The sequence below is a fragment of the Mus caroli genome, unplaced genomic scaffold (genome assembly GCF_978045245.1).
Source record: "Mus caroli unplaced genomic scaffold, Mus_caroli_1 scaffold_10, whole genome shotgun sequence".
In the NCBI taxonomy this organism is placed as follows: Eukaryota; Metazoa; Chordata; class Mammalia; order Rodentia; family Muridae; genus Mus; species Mus caroli.
The window spans coordinates 7,437,388-7,453,752 of NW_028227265.1; the positions used below are offsets into that span (position 1 = coordinate 7,437,388).

The following is a 16,365-nucleotide window of genomic DNA, read 5'->3' on the forward strand; positions in this document are numbered from 1 at the left end:
TGTCTTCCTCCATTGCTTTCTGCCCCACTCCACTGAGATAGGGCTTCTCAGCAGATATGGAGCTCCACATTTTCCTCCCTGGATCTAACTGTGCCTGCCTCCAACACTGGGGCCATGTGCAGCATTTACATGGCACCCAGGGTTCAGACTTAAGGCCTCACAACCTTGGGGTGGAGGGGTATGCCACCATACAACAGATGTGGTCTAGAGCTCCTGGCTGCAGTGACTCCTCCTAGCCTCATCTCCAAAGTCCTAGGAAGATGTGGTCTCGCACACTGAGCCAGGAGAGGGCCTGGGCTATGGAATGACAGGTGTGCAGCAGCCAGGCAGGCTGCCTGAGAGAAGCCCCCAGGCTAACGCCTAGCCATGCTTCCAATATGGCGCTCTCGTGGGCTTTGCCGCTAAACTGGGAGTGAGCAGGAGGGACCTTAAGGTAGAGGAAGCCAGACACAATGCCAATGGTGAGAGGGGTGGAGGTGGGGTGGTCCTGGTCCTGTGGGTTGGACTGTCTCTGCAAGTTTGATGAGCCTCCATATCTTAGTATGACCTCACTTAGAAACAGGGCCCCTAGAGGATCAGGGCAAGCCCTAACCTAAGGACAAGTGTCTTTCCAAAAATAGGGACATCCAAACGCAGGGCACAATTCTAGAAGGCTGTAAAACAACAGAAGCTATCTAGGATGATGTGACCATAAGCCAAGGAATACCAAGGATCTAGTACAAGAAGCAGAAAGCCCTTCCAGAGTCTCGAGAAGTAACCAAGGCAACCTGGCCTCCACTGAGTGCCTCAGTAATGATGGATGGGCCCCTCTGCAGCCTCTACTAGTGCCCTGAACTCCTCTGCAGGCCCTGTACGGGTGGCCTCGCCTGCTCTGAACATCTCTGGCCTTTAGAATGATGGCTGTGGCATTTATTTCATTTAAGATCCAAGTAGGGACCAGGGGTCTGGGGGTCCAAATCCCAAAACACAAAAAAGCCTTTCACTTGAGGCTACCAACTGGACCACAGGCTGGTAAGAACTTCCCAGAATACCCTGAGGCCTCTCTAAAGGCTCCTGTCCTCTCCTGCAGCTGCTTTGGGCCAGCTCAATGCCCTTCAAAGGAGCCACCAATGGTCTCCTCTAACTGTTTCCTTGGGTCCTCTCCACACTCTCTAGGGCCCCTTCCTAACAGGAGTGACAGAGACAAATGCTGGGTCCCTGCTGGGTGTCAGTAGGATTCTGGAGTATCTTAATGTAAAGAAGTCACCAGAATGCAAAAGCATACACAACATAGTGTCTTTAAAGCCAAATTCCAGCTCTAAAGTGGGCAGAGCAGACCTATCTGATAGCCTGAAGAGGCCCAGAGGAAGAGCTTCACATACCCATCCATAAAGAAACAAGCCCTGCCCTCCCGTGTACACGAGAGCACGGCAAGGTAATGCACACTAGCTGCCCAGCCTGTCTCACCTGTAGCTGAGTGCTGCCAAGCCCACCATCTTCCCCCTGAGCCTCCTCAAGCTCAAGCATTTCTCAGAGCTCTGTGCCTCAGGACTCTGTTAGCAAGGAGTACAGCACTCAGCCCTGAGAGCCTGGCTCTGACCCCAGAACTCAGAGAGTAAAGTGTGATGGGAACTGACCAGTCTTCCAGTCTTGAGAAACTCCCCAAGAAGCATCCCAGCCTCTGCCCGCAGTCACAGAGACTCCCGGGCTTTAAGTGGGAAGCAGCAGCCAGTCCCCACTGAAACACGGTGGCTGCTGTCAGAGCCACTGGGAAAACGAAAAGCTCCCTTAACATGACATGACAGTTGCTCTTTATGGCAAGTCTTGTGACTCGTCATAAGCAAGAGGTCACTTTGATATGACTAAGACCAAGAATCCAAAACACTAGCACATGGATTGTTTTGGGAGTAGAGAAATTCTGCAAGCAACCCCCCCCCAAAAAAAAACACTTCCAAGAATAGACTGGGGGCAAAAAGAGAGCCAGTGCACAGATTCCCTTGTTCCCATGGTAACACTGGGCTCTGGAAAAAAGCCCCAGTACAAGGCAAGAGCCCTTCCTCACTGTAGCCCCTTCAGAAATGCCCCATTTCAGAGAAGGAGCTCAAGCTATTGTGTCACCCACTAAAGAAGCCATATTCACCTCTCCCTTCTGTCTAAGGCTTGGCAGGTGAAAGTGGCAAGGGGGCGGGGGTTAAGGGGAGACAGGCACCTGCAGTGAATGAGGCGTCCTAGAGCTAGAGGAAGCTTCGTGAAAACAGACAGGAAGAGCATCCTGTTGCTGGGAGCGCTGAAGCCTAAGACCTTAGTGGCTGTAAGCATCCTAGATGTCACAGGATCTTGCGGCCCTGCCATTTGGCCTAACCAGAACAGGAAGACTCAGGATGCTCAGGACAGGCGAGGACACTAGCATTGGGTTGTATAAGGAGCTGCTGGGACCTCGGGACCCAGGACAGGAGAGGACACTAGCATGGGGGAACAGGGTTGTGTAAGAAGCTTCATGGACCTCGGGACCCAGGACAATCTCGAGCACCCAGGATGACCTGAGGTTAGCACCAGCCAGGGCTCCAGGTTCTCGGCACAGATGTTACCTTGTCTGTTACTCTGAGCTGCACTCTGCCCGTGAGGAAACACAGTCTGGGATACTGACTCATTTGCCCAAGCACATAGAGCCAATAAAACCAAAGGAACAGAGGATGCCTACAGGCAGTGTCCCAGCCTGGCGCCCTCCATATTGGACTCACCACGCTGGTGACAGGTTCATTAGAAAAGAACAATGTGAGCAACAGCACAGCCTCTCATGGCACCAAGAAGCTGCAGTGTCACCATCCCCAAACAACAGCTCAACTATTGACACTGAACTTCTCCCTCAGCGTTTCTTAGGGAAGAGCACAGCCTCAGGGCTTGGCTAGCCTCTGGACGGCATGCTCCCAACTCTCTGGAGGGGACCTGGTGAGAGCTCAGATTAGGACCTCTGAAGCCAATCAGTGAGCGCTGACCTGCTCCAACTCACTGTGCTCTGGCCTGGCCCTGTGACTTCAGTGTACACCGCCTTGCTGCTGCCCTTTCCTCTCTGTCCCATCGCTGTTATTAGGCATATCACTATGACCCTACATTTTCCACCTGAAATCCATGGATAAGCAGACCCGCTGGTGCAGGCCTATAACCCCAAGTACTGAGAAAGCTGGGTGAGGAGGGCCCTGGGCTCAAGGCCTTCCTAGACTACATCTTAAGTCAAGTCCTGGACTGGAGAATAAGTTCATGGCCAGCCTGTAAAGCTTAGTGAGACCCTGTCTCAAAATGGAAAACACAAAACAAAGCTGGGCAGAGTGGCACACGTCTTTAATCCTAGCACAGGAGAGGCAGAAGCAGGTGGATTTCTATGAGTTTCAGGCGAGCCAGAATTACATAGTGAGGCCCTGTCTCAAAAAAACAAACCAAAACCAAAAATCAAAAGGGGACAGTTATACACTTCGAAGTCCATAACTCAGTGGTATAGCACTTTCCTAATGAGGGCAAGAGTCCAGTACCCAATATCTTACAGAATAAATATAGAATTAATTAATATATACAGACAGGCCCTGGCTTGTGGATTCTCTGCTATAGGGTGGTTTGAAAGGATGCCCACATAACCACGGGTGATAGTGAGGACTAGCAAGGGGGTGGGCGAGGGCGCCACATGTTCTAAGTCGGAATTAGAGAAGGAGTGCACATGTGGTGGACATGTAAGTGCTCAGCTGCAGCACAGGTACAGGCACTCAGCACCAGGAATGACTGATGGCTCCAACTCCCCAGAAAGAAGGGGCGGAACCTGTACCCAGTGCTATCAACAGTATCAGAGTTAACAATGTGAAAGTGCATTGGAAGCTGGTCAGGTGAGAAGGGAAGTTGGGGAGGTGAGAGCGGTGGCACCCTGCTTTAATCCCAGCACTTGGAAGGTAAAAGCATGCAGATTTCTGAGTCCGAGGCCAGCCTGGTCTACAAACTCTGTCTAGAGAAAACAAACAATAGCATTGGAAAATTATCAAATCAATCAAAACCGATCCTGTGATTCCAAGGTCTGCCCCTACCTGGGCTGTCTGGAGCCCCTGAAGAGAATGGGATGAAGGATCTAAGAGGGAACCCGGGGCAGCAGCAGAAGGACCTAGCCTGAGCTAGCTTCGGGGTGTTGTGAGTCCACCTCACCTTATACAGCTAACACAGCCCCTTCAAAGTGCCCTGGCTCCAGTGACCAGGCTGAAACAACAAACGGGTTCTAGCATTCCTCAAAGTTATCTTAAAAAAAAAAAAAAATCACAACATACTTCCCAGCCACAGACTGTGTCCAGCTCCTCATAAATTCTTCTGTCATAAACTGTGGGACACGGTACCAAGAAAGTCACCAGGGACAAAAACAAGACATCAAAGTAACATGCAAGCCTAAGCCCCCTCTTGCTGCTCCAAACACTGCCCAGGTACAAAACACAACAGGCCTGTTTTTGGCATACTTGGCAAAAGTCAGTCCAATTCCCACAACAAGCCTTTGGAGGCACCCAGCTGCTCCCCATCCTGCCGGGGCTTGGCTGCTCCAGGACAGAGAACCGTGGAGATGGCTGTCTAAGATACCTGAAGCTAGCTCAGCTGGAGGCAGGCAGTTCAGAGAGGTTTGCAAGTTTAAGGATCACCTGGAACAGAACCCACTGCAATACTCCTGTCTACCTGTGACTAGAGAGAAGCCTGTGCCACCAGGCCTAGCACACGCAGGATTATATTTATAGAGTTCATTTTTTATTTTTAAAACATTATGTGTAGGTCTGTGTATCTGTATGTGGGTCAATGCAAATGAGTGTGGTTGTCCAGAGGCCAGAAGTGGGTGTCAGATTCCCTAGTGGTGTACTTACAGGCAACTGTGAGCCACTTGACATGGAACCTGGGAACTGAACCCGAGTTCTCTGCAAAGCAACAACTGCTCTTACTGAGTCACTTCTCCAGCCCCAGCAGTTTTTAAATGGGTTTCCAATAAAATTCAAGAAGAATTATCTTCTGACTTATCAAAATGAAGGGAAATGTATATTGCCATTTACAGCACAAATACAATCTATGTGAAAACCTGGACTGTCTTAGACTAACAGGCTAACTGACAACAGTAGTCATCTCTCACAGCATGATTCACAATAAATGGGATGCATCGTAGCCAGTGTTCAGGAGTTAACAGGTAGGGCAGAAAGGTAAACACTACTACAGCCACAGTGAGGCCCAAGCCGCCTGGGGGAGCTATTCTGACTGCACATGTTTATGAGAGAAAGACCCTGGAGTCATGTGTGAAATCTCTCTCACTGAGGCTGAAGCACATCACCGCTCCAGACACACTGCCACCAACTACTAAAGCAGCCAGCACGGGCCCCAGCTGTCCAGACAACGACCCACAGGGAGGAAGCTTAACAGGCAGCAGTGGCTCCCATCAAAGCTCAGATCTATGGGCAGTGACTATCCAAGACCAAGGCCAGCCCCCAGGGGCCTTCTCAAGACAGCTACTAGTTTGCTGGCCTCAAGAAGTCCCCATGACCTCAAAAAGGTCACTGTTTAGCACCTTCAATGCACCCAAGAAAACTCCATCCTTCCAACAGCAACCCCCAATCCTATGGCTCTCAGCATTTAAGGGCTTTTATTTTCAGAGTCTTCTGACGACCCACACAAACTAAAGCCTCTACTGTACTGACTGTGAGGACTGAAATCCCTCTGACCTGACAAGAAGTTGGTACTGCATCAACATGCTTGTCCCACCCAGAGCCCAATTCTGGAGCCCTGCCCTGCCAGATCCCCTTGCAAGAGGTCCTAGATTCTCTGACCCTGCTTTGACTTCCCACCCACGCTCCACCCAAACAATTTTATCAGACCACAACAGCCCTCCTTAGACCACTCCTTGACCATGCGTACATCTACAAGTCAGGAATTGGCGGCAGCAGTGAGTCACCCACCTCCAGTGGTTCTATGGCTTCACCGGAGAAGACATCACCAGTTCCATCAGCTTAAACAATCTGCCAGGCTCCCAGAGCTGACTCTCAACGAGACCCATCAGAACCAAAGCCACAGTGCAGTGAACACCTGGAGGCCCTGGCTCAGCCTCATCCCTCACTTTCCCACAGCTACAACCAGTGACTGCAGATCAGATCCAACGCTAATGGAAGGTCACATAAAGGACGGGTAGCGCTCACAAGACACACTGGCCGGAAGACAAGGGAGACAACAACCTATGTGTCCGGGTGCTGCAGCCTGAGGCTGAACTCAGAGCGCTCAGCCAGACTCCAAGGAGCCTGAAATCAGTTCTGATGTGGAACCTACACTTACAAACCAAGATAAAGCACAGTTGTGGAAGCCCAGACAAAGACCTTCTAAGTCATGTTTTAAAGGATTCTGCTAAAGTTTATATTTCACTATCCAGGGAATCCCCTGCCTACTCCCTCGACTGACCAGAGATACTGAGTACTGAGTGCTGTATACAGAGTCCAGAGATACTAAGTGTTGAGTGCTGTATACAGCATCCAGAGATACTGAGTGCTGTGTACAGAATCCAGAGATACTGAGTGCTGTGTACAGCATCCAGAGATACTGAGTGCTGTGTACAGAGTCCAGAGATACTGAGTGCTGTGTACAGAGTACAGAGATACTGAGTGCTGTGTACAGAGTACAGAGATACTGAGTGCAGAGATACTGAGTGCTGTGTACAGAGTACAGAGATACTGAGTGCAGAGATACTGAGTGCTGTGTACAGAGTACAGAGATACTGAGTGTTGTGTACAGAGTACAGAGATACTGAGTGCTGTGTACAGAGTACAGAGATACTGAGTGCTGAGTACAGAGTACAGAGATACTGAGTGTTGTGTACAGAGTACAGAGATACTGAGTGCTGTGTACAGAGTACAGAGATACTGAGTGCAGAGATACTGAGTGCTGTGTACAGAGTACAGAGATACTGAGTGCAGAGATACTGAGTGCTGTGTACAGAGTACAGAGATACTGAGTGTTGTGTACAGAGTACAGAGATACTGAGTGCTGTGTACAGAGTACAGAGATACTGAGTGCTGAGTACAGAGTACAGAGATACTGAGTGCTGTGTACAGAGTACAGAGATACTGAGTGCTGAGTACAGAGTACAGAGATACTGAGTGCTGTGTACAGAGTACAGAGATACTGAGTGCTGTGTACAGAGTACAGAGATACTGAGTGCTGAGTACAGAGTACAGAGATACTGAGTGCTGTGTACAGAATCTAGAGATACTGAGTGCTGTGTACAGAATCCAGAGATACTGAGTATTGAGTGCTGTGTACAGCATCCAGAAATACTGAGTGCTGTGTACAGAGTCCAGAGATACTGAGTGCTGAGTACAGAGTCCAGAGATACTGAGTGTTGAGTGCTGTATCCAGAGTCCAAAGATACTGAGTACTGGCCATTGCAGCAAAGGCCTGGAAACCTGAAGTGGGACAACAACTGGCAGACAGCAGTGACCCTTAGGGCTAGAATGGCCAAGAGCAAGCAGAGCCCCTCTAGAGCTGGCTAGAGCAAACGAGGAGCAGAGGTGGAGAGCACGCAGCCCACCCACTCCCACACCACTCCCTGAGAACAACCACTGAAGCTGCAAACGTTCCCATTACCCACTGGCCCCTTCTGACCACACTTGTCCACAGCAGCTATCTACACCGGGAGTAGCTGTGCACCTGGCAGGCCAAGCTCAGATGGCTCTAACCTCATTAACCCTGAATCTCTGGTGCCCAAGCCCTCCTGTGGCAGACAGCCTCCCTCTGGGGACACAGCTGCCCCTGTCACCCTGCTGCAGCCCTGCTGCAGCAAGCCCCACCACCTTCCCACATAGAGTCTTCCCCAGCCTTTACAACCGAGGACAGCATCCTAATCAACACCTTCCCCACACACCTCCAGCCAGTGCCTGCAGGCAGTCTTCAGGAAAACAGCCCAGCATTCCCACGAGGATGCTGGAAGACCTGAGACCAGCGCAGCTAAAGAACCCACGACCAACAGGCACAATCCTCTTGTGGACCTAGGAAGAGGAGAGGTGACAGAGCTGACTGTCCCAGCACAGGTCTGGGCTCTTTAGCTCCACTGAGGACATCAAGGTAAGTGGAGCATTTGTGCCTTTTGCACCATAAGTGAAGCCATTCTGAGTCAGGTGACTGAACAGACATGAGAACCAGACAGATGACAAAATGAAGGCGGAATCTCCACAAGTAGAAAGCTAGGACAAGCAGCTAACGGCCTGGCCAGGAAGCAGCTCTTCTTGAGCACATGCTGCACATGGCCATCCAAAGGCAAGCTGCCACTGGGAGAGAAGGGGGCAGCAGTGAGTGCCCTTTGATATTCGGTCCCAGATACAGTGACACTGGGAAGCAGGGGACAGAAACAAACTATGCACAAAGAATTAGAGATGGACAAGTTACTTCTCAGTGTGGCAAGTGACCAACATGGCAGCTTCTTGTAGGGAGGCTGCTTGGAGCTGAGCGGGCAGCAGGGACAGGCTTCTGAGACACTGGAGGCAGGGGCAGAACCAGAGGTGTCACTACCTGGAGCTGAGGCAATGGCTCTTTCACAGCCTCACTGTCCATGACTGGATGTCTGTGGCCATGCCATGAGCTGCCATGCTTGGAATTTGATGTTGGGATCTCTGCCCTCATGTTAGGTGGCCAGGGACAAGGAAAAGCCCACTGTGTTTATTTCCCACTCCGGGTGGAACTCTCTTCACAACACAAACAGTGGGGACCTGAGGAGGGTTTCACTTTCCTCAGCCACAGAAAGGTGCGGCCTGCCCATGGGGAACACCGACAACCAAAGCCAAACCACATCCTCAAAGGCAGAGAGGGGAGCCAACTTCAAGCCTGGCCAGGCCTCTGCTGTCCCAGCTGACAGCAAGAGACCTCCAAGAGAACCAACCTCTGCTACTTGTTCCTAACTGCTCAAGCTCTGCAGAAATGCCTGGGACTTCTTTTCTTCTCTTTCCAAGGCGGGGAACGAGGAAGCCGCATGGGTCTTCCAGCACAGACACTGCTAGTTTTGGAAAACAAGGAGCAGAGCCTCCTGTGTGGTGAGTGAGTTCTGTGTGTCTTCACAGTGAAAGCTACACTGCACTAACAGAAGCCTGTCCTGACCAGAACTCAGAACTCAGACCAGTCTTCACAAAAACTCCTTAAAGGCCACACAGTGCAAACAAACCCCCACTGCCAGCACCAGCTTCCCTCCCTGCCAGTGGCACATCCTGCTGGGGACCCATAGCCTAGGGCACTTGAGTAAGCACACGAGTCCTCCGAGTGTATACAACAGAGACCTGCTCTCCTCACTCAGGAGAACAGGAAGTGCTTAAATTTATCTGCAATTATCAAGACCCAAGCCTACCTCGTCCGTCAGATTTTCAGGGAGCATTGCAGAAACTAGGGGGGAGTTTCTTCTCCAGTGCAAAACCCAATGTGAGTGCCCAGGAAGGACAAGCACAGGACAAAGCCCTGCTGTACACATACGGGACAACCCAGCTCGGCTCAGCTCCCTCCTGGAGGCAACCCCACCCCACCCGACGGCAGTGTCCCGTGCTGAGGAGTACAGCCTGTATGCAGGCCACAGTGAGAAGGAGTACGTGGGAAGGGTGAGCACTTACCTGGCCATCCTGACCCACATGATGGATCTGCAGATTGCCCTGTACAGTGCAAAAAGGAAACAGTGAGAACTTCCCTACACGATTCAGAAATAACCAAGAAACCACTAAGTATAAAAATTCAACCCCTTTTAGCAATAAAACCCACAAAAGCAAAACAAGTATTATAAGCTGAATCTCTAGCTTTTTCTCTTATATTAAAAGCATAAAATGTTAAACCCACTCCTTCAACTCTGACCCACGAATGAGGACACCTTTTTTTTTCTTTTTCTTTTAAACAACTGTAGATTCACAAGGTATGTGCACAGTAGCCCAGATGGCCCACAGCAGAGCCGTGTCCCCATAGCAAGAATATATTATCAGAGCACTGTCTGCTTGAGTCATAATAGTTAGGGAGCTGCTCCCGCTGCTGGGACCAGAGGACCCTCTGAGTGTCCACAAAGCTCATTGCACACCATCGTCAACTGTAAAGGACACCAGAAAAGCGTCCCAGTCATCCCACCCCCACACCCCCACCAGGCAGTCTCTCCTAGAGAGCGTCCCAGGCTCTGCCAGAATGCCACTGGTTCCACACAGAGTGCAGGACTGTATGGCCCTGGGACCATGACAGGACCCCTGACTCACCTCGCTGTCTTGTGTGATCTGCACCTGCTCCCCTTGAGGCACCTGGGCAATGTGGAGGTGGCCCTGTGGGATCCACAACAAGAGAAGACACCAAGAAGCATCAGAGGAAAACAAACCGAAGGGAACAGCAAGAGCCTTCTGCCACCTTCCTGCCTGGCTGCTTCCGGCACCTCAGAAACTGCTGGGGAGCAAGGAGCTTTGGTTCCACAGCCTGAGCTCCGGCCACAGCCTCCACAAATGGTAAATCACGTAACTGCTCATCACAGGATTTACCAACTGTGCAGCTCCGGGTGGCAGATGGGAGGAGTTAGGTGCGCACTGCACTCAAGTGGGCAGATGGTAAACTCACATTTAAACAACTCACGGGGGCCAGGGAGAGGGGAGGGGATAGGGGGAGTTCGAAGGGGAAACCTGGAAATGGGAAGACATTTGAAACGTAAATAAAGAAAATAGCAAGAAAGAAAGAAAGAAAGAAAGAAAGAAAGAAAGAAAGAAAGAAAGAAAGAAAGAAAGAAAGAAAGAAAGAAAGAAAGAAAGAAAGAAGAAAGAAGGGAGGGAGGGAGGGAGGGAGGGAGGGAGGGAGGGAGGGAGGGAGGAAGGAAGGAAGGAAGGAAGGAAGGAAGGAAGGAAGGAAGGAAGGAAGGAAGGAAGGAAGGAAGCTAGCTCACAGAAACAACTGACAAATGTGTCTGCACAGAAGCCCGAGGCTCCGACTCCTATCAAAATCCAATCTGGGAAGGAGAGATTAAGAACACTTGTTCTTGTAGAAGCCCTGCACACAATTCATAGAACCCACGTTGGGCAGCTCACAATACCCCACATAACTCCAGCTCCGGAGGATCTAAAGCCCTCTTCTGGCCTCTGTAAACACATGCATTCACATGCACAAACCCTACACACTACTAAAAATAAAAATAAATCTTTTTATTTTTTAAATCCTATCTTGGCCCAAACAGATCTTATAGCAAAGAGCCTATTCCAGGGGCCGGGACGCTTCTGCTTCACTGCTCACGGGAACCTGTGCCAAGGCAGCCCATGGCTTGCTCTCAGAGCTGCCCCTAGGCAGATGAATACCTGCTGGGGTCGAGTCAGTCACACAATCAACAAGCCCAAGAGAGCCACCACTCAGAGTCGCTCTGTCACCTTTAAAACAGCCCCACAGCCCAGTGGACCAAGAGCTCCAGCTCCCCAGTGCCACCCCAAGTCCCGCTCTTGAGCAGCTTCTGAGGCGCGACTTCCCGCTGTCTGCCCAGAGGGTGCAGAGGGCTGCTTAGCCTCTGCATTGTCTACGACTCAGAACACAGCACCCACACAGGCCTGCCTCCCCACTGTGCAGTGCCTACAAGAACCCAGCGCACAGAAGCCACCACGGCCTTGCCCTGGCCTTGCCCCTCCCACACTGTCACCCCGGGCAAGGGAGTAACAAGATACGTACTACTTGCACCTGTCCATCCTCCCCAATCTGGTGGATCTGGACCTGCTGGGCGTTGGCCAATGCGTAGTGTAGGGCCTGTGGCTGTGACTGCTGTAGCTCACTGGCGGGAGGAGGGGTTCCCATCATGGTCTCTATGGAACACAGGACAAGTGTCAGGATCCTCAGGTCCCACACACAGAATAAATGACACCTGTCATCTTGGCACCTTCACGTCTTCCCCACCTCAATTTCTACAGAAGAGGAAAGGCACCTGGCTCCCAGTTTCAGGTGAGCGCATCTCTCCTCTGCAGAGTTGTCAACTGCAAGTCAGGGGAACTGAGATTTGTGACAGAGTCAAGCATTTTTAAGATTCAATGATACCGTTGTAACAAAGTGTTTCCCCTGCAAACACCTAGACAGACTGCTGAGCTCCCGCAGGGCTTGAGGTCTGTCCACAGAAATGACCCGCAGGGCTCTGCTAGGACCAGCCCTGCTGTAGAGTTGCACTCTGTGGCATTTCTCCAAGACAGATTCAACTCAAAGATGCATCTGAAGCACAGTTTATTTCCTATGTATAATCAAAGTAAAGGACATTCGGTTTGATATAAGTTATATTAATTTTAACTGTAATACTAACTATAAAGATTTTCCCCCAGTACTGGGGATCGGGCCTAAGGCCGCAGCATGCTAGACACGTGTTCTGACACGAAGCACACACTTCAGCCTCTAACTGTAATGTCATCACAAACAGAATTTTCTGAAACAAAAAAATTTTTTGTAATTTCTTTTTAAATTTTCAATGTATACTATGCACTTCTGTGACAGAGAGTTGTAATAACTGATCAGAACAAATATGTTGGGCAAACAGTGTAACGCCCTGAACCCTGAGAAAGTAATTACCATTTTGTATGAAGAAGAAATATAAAGGATGTGAAGTTGACTACAAGGAAAAGCTCTGTGTCCTTTCCACAGAGCGTCATACAGTGCCTCAGGTGCCCGTGGGATTTTAAAAACACCGTGACAATTAAAGCTGTGGCTTCCCACGCACACACAGGCAGAAGATGGAGGAGCTGGTCCCGCTGCCATTCTAAAGTCCTGGCCACTGCAGATGCCATTCTTACTGTGCAGGACCTGCCCGAAACAGTGGACCAATAGGAAGCCAACGTTCCAATCTTTGAGCTTATGGGGGGCATTCTCATTCAGACCACCCACCCTAACCTTGGCACAAAACTCATCTAAGGGCCAGTGAGATATCTGAATAGGTGAACACACTTGCCACCAAGCCTGCAGCCTGAGTTTCATCCCCAGAGACCACAGAAAAAGGAAGAGCGCTACTCTCAAAAGATGTTCTTGAGCTCCAGTCATGTGCATACCACATGCATCCTCACTACCATGAGCTGACACACAGCACAGGGGCATGCATGTGAAAAGACACATACAAAATAAATAAAATGGAATACAAGATGAAACTTGTAAGTATTTGTAAACGAAAAAAAGGAAGTCATTTGTAGTATTGTGCGGTGTCTCCTTGTCTCTGCTAACAATTCTAAGGTAACAAGGTGACCCAGATGGAATCAATACCAATTCCAAATTAACAGAATGCTGGCTTAATTACATTTTACCATCACCAAATAGTCTTGAATACCAGACTAGCATTGCTATGACAACAACATATGCAAACAGAACAAGGACAAAGATCCCAGAAGTCCCTTGGCCTAGTCACCACTCCGCTTAATCAGAACTCTGCCACGAATGCGGCATGTTAGGACAGACACAGAACGTCTCCTCCTCAGCTGACAAAGCAGTGCACTTTCACAACACCCAAGGGTGCTGAGGGGCAAGGACATCCCCAAGCCCAGGACCTCTTCTGAAAGCAAGTGCCTACCTGCCTGCCTCACCAGCCGTGTCCTGGAAAGGAACTATACTAGGCAGCCCTGAGGCAGCCCTAAGCAATACTCACCCAAAGCCACAGGACGAGGACTGCAATGAACAAGCCTCATGTTCCAGAGCCCCTCACCCCTTCAGCAGCATCCTCCTAGCCAATTGTTCTACTCCACGCAAGACCAGAGTGGGTAAGTGCAGTGCTCATGCTAAGTGTCTGCTGCCAGGAGGATGGAGACCAGGTCAGGAAGAAACGGACCTGCCGCTGCAGTGTCTTCTGGGAATGATGCCTAGGTCAGCCCAGTACACATTCTACAGTGTCCATTCCCCAACAGTCACCCTGCGGGGCTGACAGCTGCCAGGGCTTCTCAAACATGCTACCCCTGAGAACTTGCCAGAATTTGGGCACTTAGTAGACTGCACAGTGGCTGGCTGCCTACACAAAAGGCCATGGTTCACAGCATCTTAGAGAAATCGACAATGTTTGTAAACAAAGCAGCAAAAGGAATAAAAAGTACAACTAGCTACTAATAAAAAAAGAAAAATCCTGAAAATTAAAACACAAACTATAAATATCATCACACTAAGCTACTGCCAGCAACAGAAGGAAACACAAACAACTACAAGAGCCTATATGCTGGTAAGTAAACAAGCCTGACAACACTGCAGCGGACAGGCACACATGCTGAGTCTCCACCTGCAAAGCAGCTACTGGCTCAAAGACCAGGACGCCACACTGATGTAAGAGCAGCAAAGTGGGTGCTATTTAGGTGTTGGCTAGAAATGTGGCCCTTCAGGCCACTCCACACTACCTCAATTAGAATATGAACTGACCATGATTCCACAGTCACAGACCAGCACCTGACAACCTGAGCATCTACACTCCCAGATGCATGTGTCCCTAAGCAAGCCACCTCTAGAGGGAAGAGTCAAATGGTTGTCTGCGATGTGAATGGAGCGCTGACTGGCTTCTTCTCTGCCAATCCCTTGGCACCTGAACCTCTGAAGGCAGTCCAACTCACCAACACTGCCACTCCTCAGATCCTTCATGGACACTGCCAAACCCTATACACTTAAGTACCTCATTCCTCACTCAAACCCACTGTCACCACAGAAGCTGTCCTGAGACAGCCTTCTCAGTGGCTCCCAAACACTCCCCTGTGACCATGGGGCAGGCAGACTGTCAGAGTATGAAAATGTACACAGTATGCTGCTGCGCTGCACGGGGGCTGGGACTCAGCATGTGCATGAACGCAGCAGTGGAGCCTGCAGGCAAAAGCTCCTGGGCTGTGTATGCATCTGAGCAGATGCTGTGACCATGTGTGACCATGTGTACAGCCACAGAAACCTGGCTCTTTTCACTCACCCTGTGCTTGTCTAACACTAGTAACACAGGCCGGGCCTCCTCACTCTGTCAGATTCGGGTGAGACCTGGCTCATCAAGGCCCTGTTCTAATAAACTCTACTTGACTAATTCTTTGTAACGAAACAGTCACCTTCAGCCGTCATGAAATCCAGTGGCTGGCGGTCACTCACTCGTGTTTCATCTCTAAGTCTGCTTGGCAATTTTTTGAAAATTTATTTCCTCCCCTGCTACTAGATTTCTGTTCCTCTTTAAGTCCTTGGACACAACATTGTAGTGGCATGAGCTGTTAAGGCTGGGTCTCCTTAGTCACTAGGGTGGGTGGGCTGGATTTAGGTTTTCTTTGTTGTCTATTTGGGTTATTTTCCTGTTTCTTGATATTGGATCCTAGATCTTGTGAATGTCCCTAGGTTAGGTGTCTGGATTTTGTTATCTTCCTAATACAATGATGAAATCTGTGGCCCAGTATGATCTTCTCAGGTTGTCATTAAGTTCTGGCTTTATGGGGTTGGAGACTTAGCTTTGCAGTTAAGAGCACCGGCTGCCCTTTCAGAAGACCTGGGTGCAGTTCCCAGCACCCACATGGTGGTTCACAACCACCCATAACCCCACCTGCAGGGGACCTAGGCATCCACTCATCAATGCAGCACCTTTACAGCATGAAGGCTCACTGCAGTGCGGCCGCTACAACCTGATCTAGCGGAATCTTCCCATTCTTTAATCACACAGATACAGCACTCATGGACAGTACATGGGAGCCACAGTGAGACAAACGGAACTAATGGACCACTGTAGACTGCCACCATGAAGATCCGCTGCTCGGGTCAGGAAGGACCAAACCACAGCCCGGACGGCTGACAGCACTTGGGAGCACATCTTAGGTTAGCTACAAGTCGTGCTTGCCCCATTTAACAGCCACACCCGCCTCAGCCACATACAACCTCACCAGACACATTCCTCACATGCCTAAAGGCTCCCTTGGGTTCCCAGGATAGAAGTCCAACTCCCAGTTCGGGCGTGCCACCTGCAGAAACACTGCCTACTGGGAACAATGTGTGTGGCTGCCACCTTAGAACCTTGGCAACGGCTACAGCTAAGTATCTAATAGCCACTAAAACAAAGGAGGAAGAGCTCTTTCTGGAAGATGGTCAAGGAGGGCTCCAGGTGACCAGCTTTGTAGCTTCCAAAACAGAGTCCCAGGACAAAGCGCGTGCACTGAAAGGAAGCCTTGCCGACCACCTGCCCACTGCTGTCCCAGATCCTGAGCAAACCCAGGACTCAGCTTTCAGGAGCTGTTGCTACTGCCAAGAAAGCTATGAAAAAGACTTTAAGAGGCAATTTTAGGATTGAGAGCATAGCTCAGTGGCAAAGTACCAGTGCCAAGATTGCCCAAGACCCTGAGCGCAAGCCCTACACTAGTGTGAAGGGAGGGGACGGGCCAACAGGTAGGGCTCAGAGAATGTCTCTGTGATCTT

General features: G+C 50.2%; 1 protein-coding gene across 13 annotated transcripts in view; it reads right to left on the minus strand.

The window, feature by feature from the left end:
- Banp (BTG3 associated nuclear protein) overlaps positions 1-16,365 on the minus strand; it is a 74,012-nt gene that overhangs the window by 9,412 nt on the left and 48,235 nt on the right. For 8 of the 13 annotated variants that reach the window (XM_029480531.2, XM_029480529.2, XM_029480524.2 and 5 more), the window contains 3 exons: positions 11,668-11,798; positions 10,233-10,304; positions 9,612-9,650 (listed from right to left, as the gene is read on the minus strand). In XM_029480531.2, coding sequence (XP_029336391.1) covers positions 9,612-9,650; positions 10,233-10,304; positions 11,668-11,798 — 242 coding nt within the window. Of the gene's footprint in view, positions 1-7,885; positions 8,010-9,611; positions 9,651-10,232; positions 10,305-11,667; positions 11,799-16,365 lie in introns of all 13 variants that reach the window. The other 5 variants (XM_029480533.2, XM_021169688.3, XM_029480532.2 and 2 more) reach the window with 2 other exon arrangements.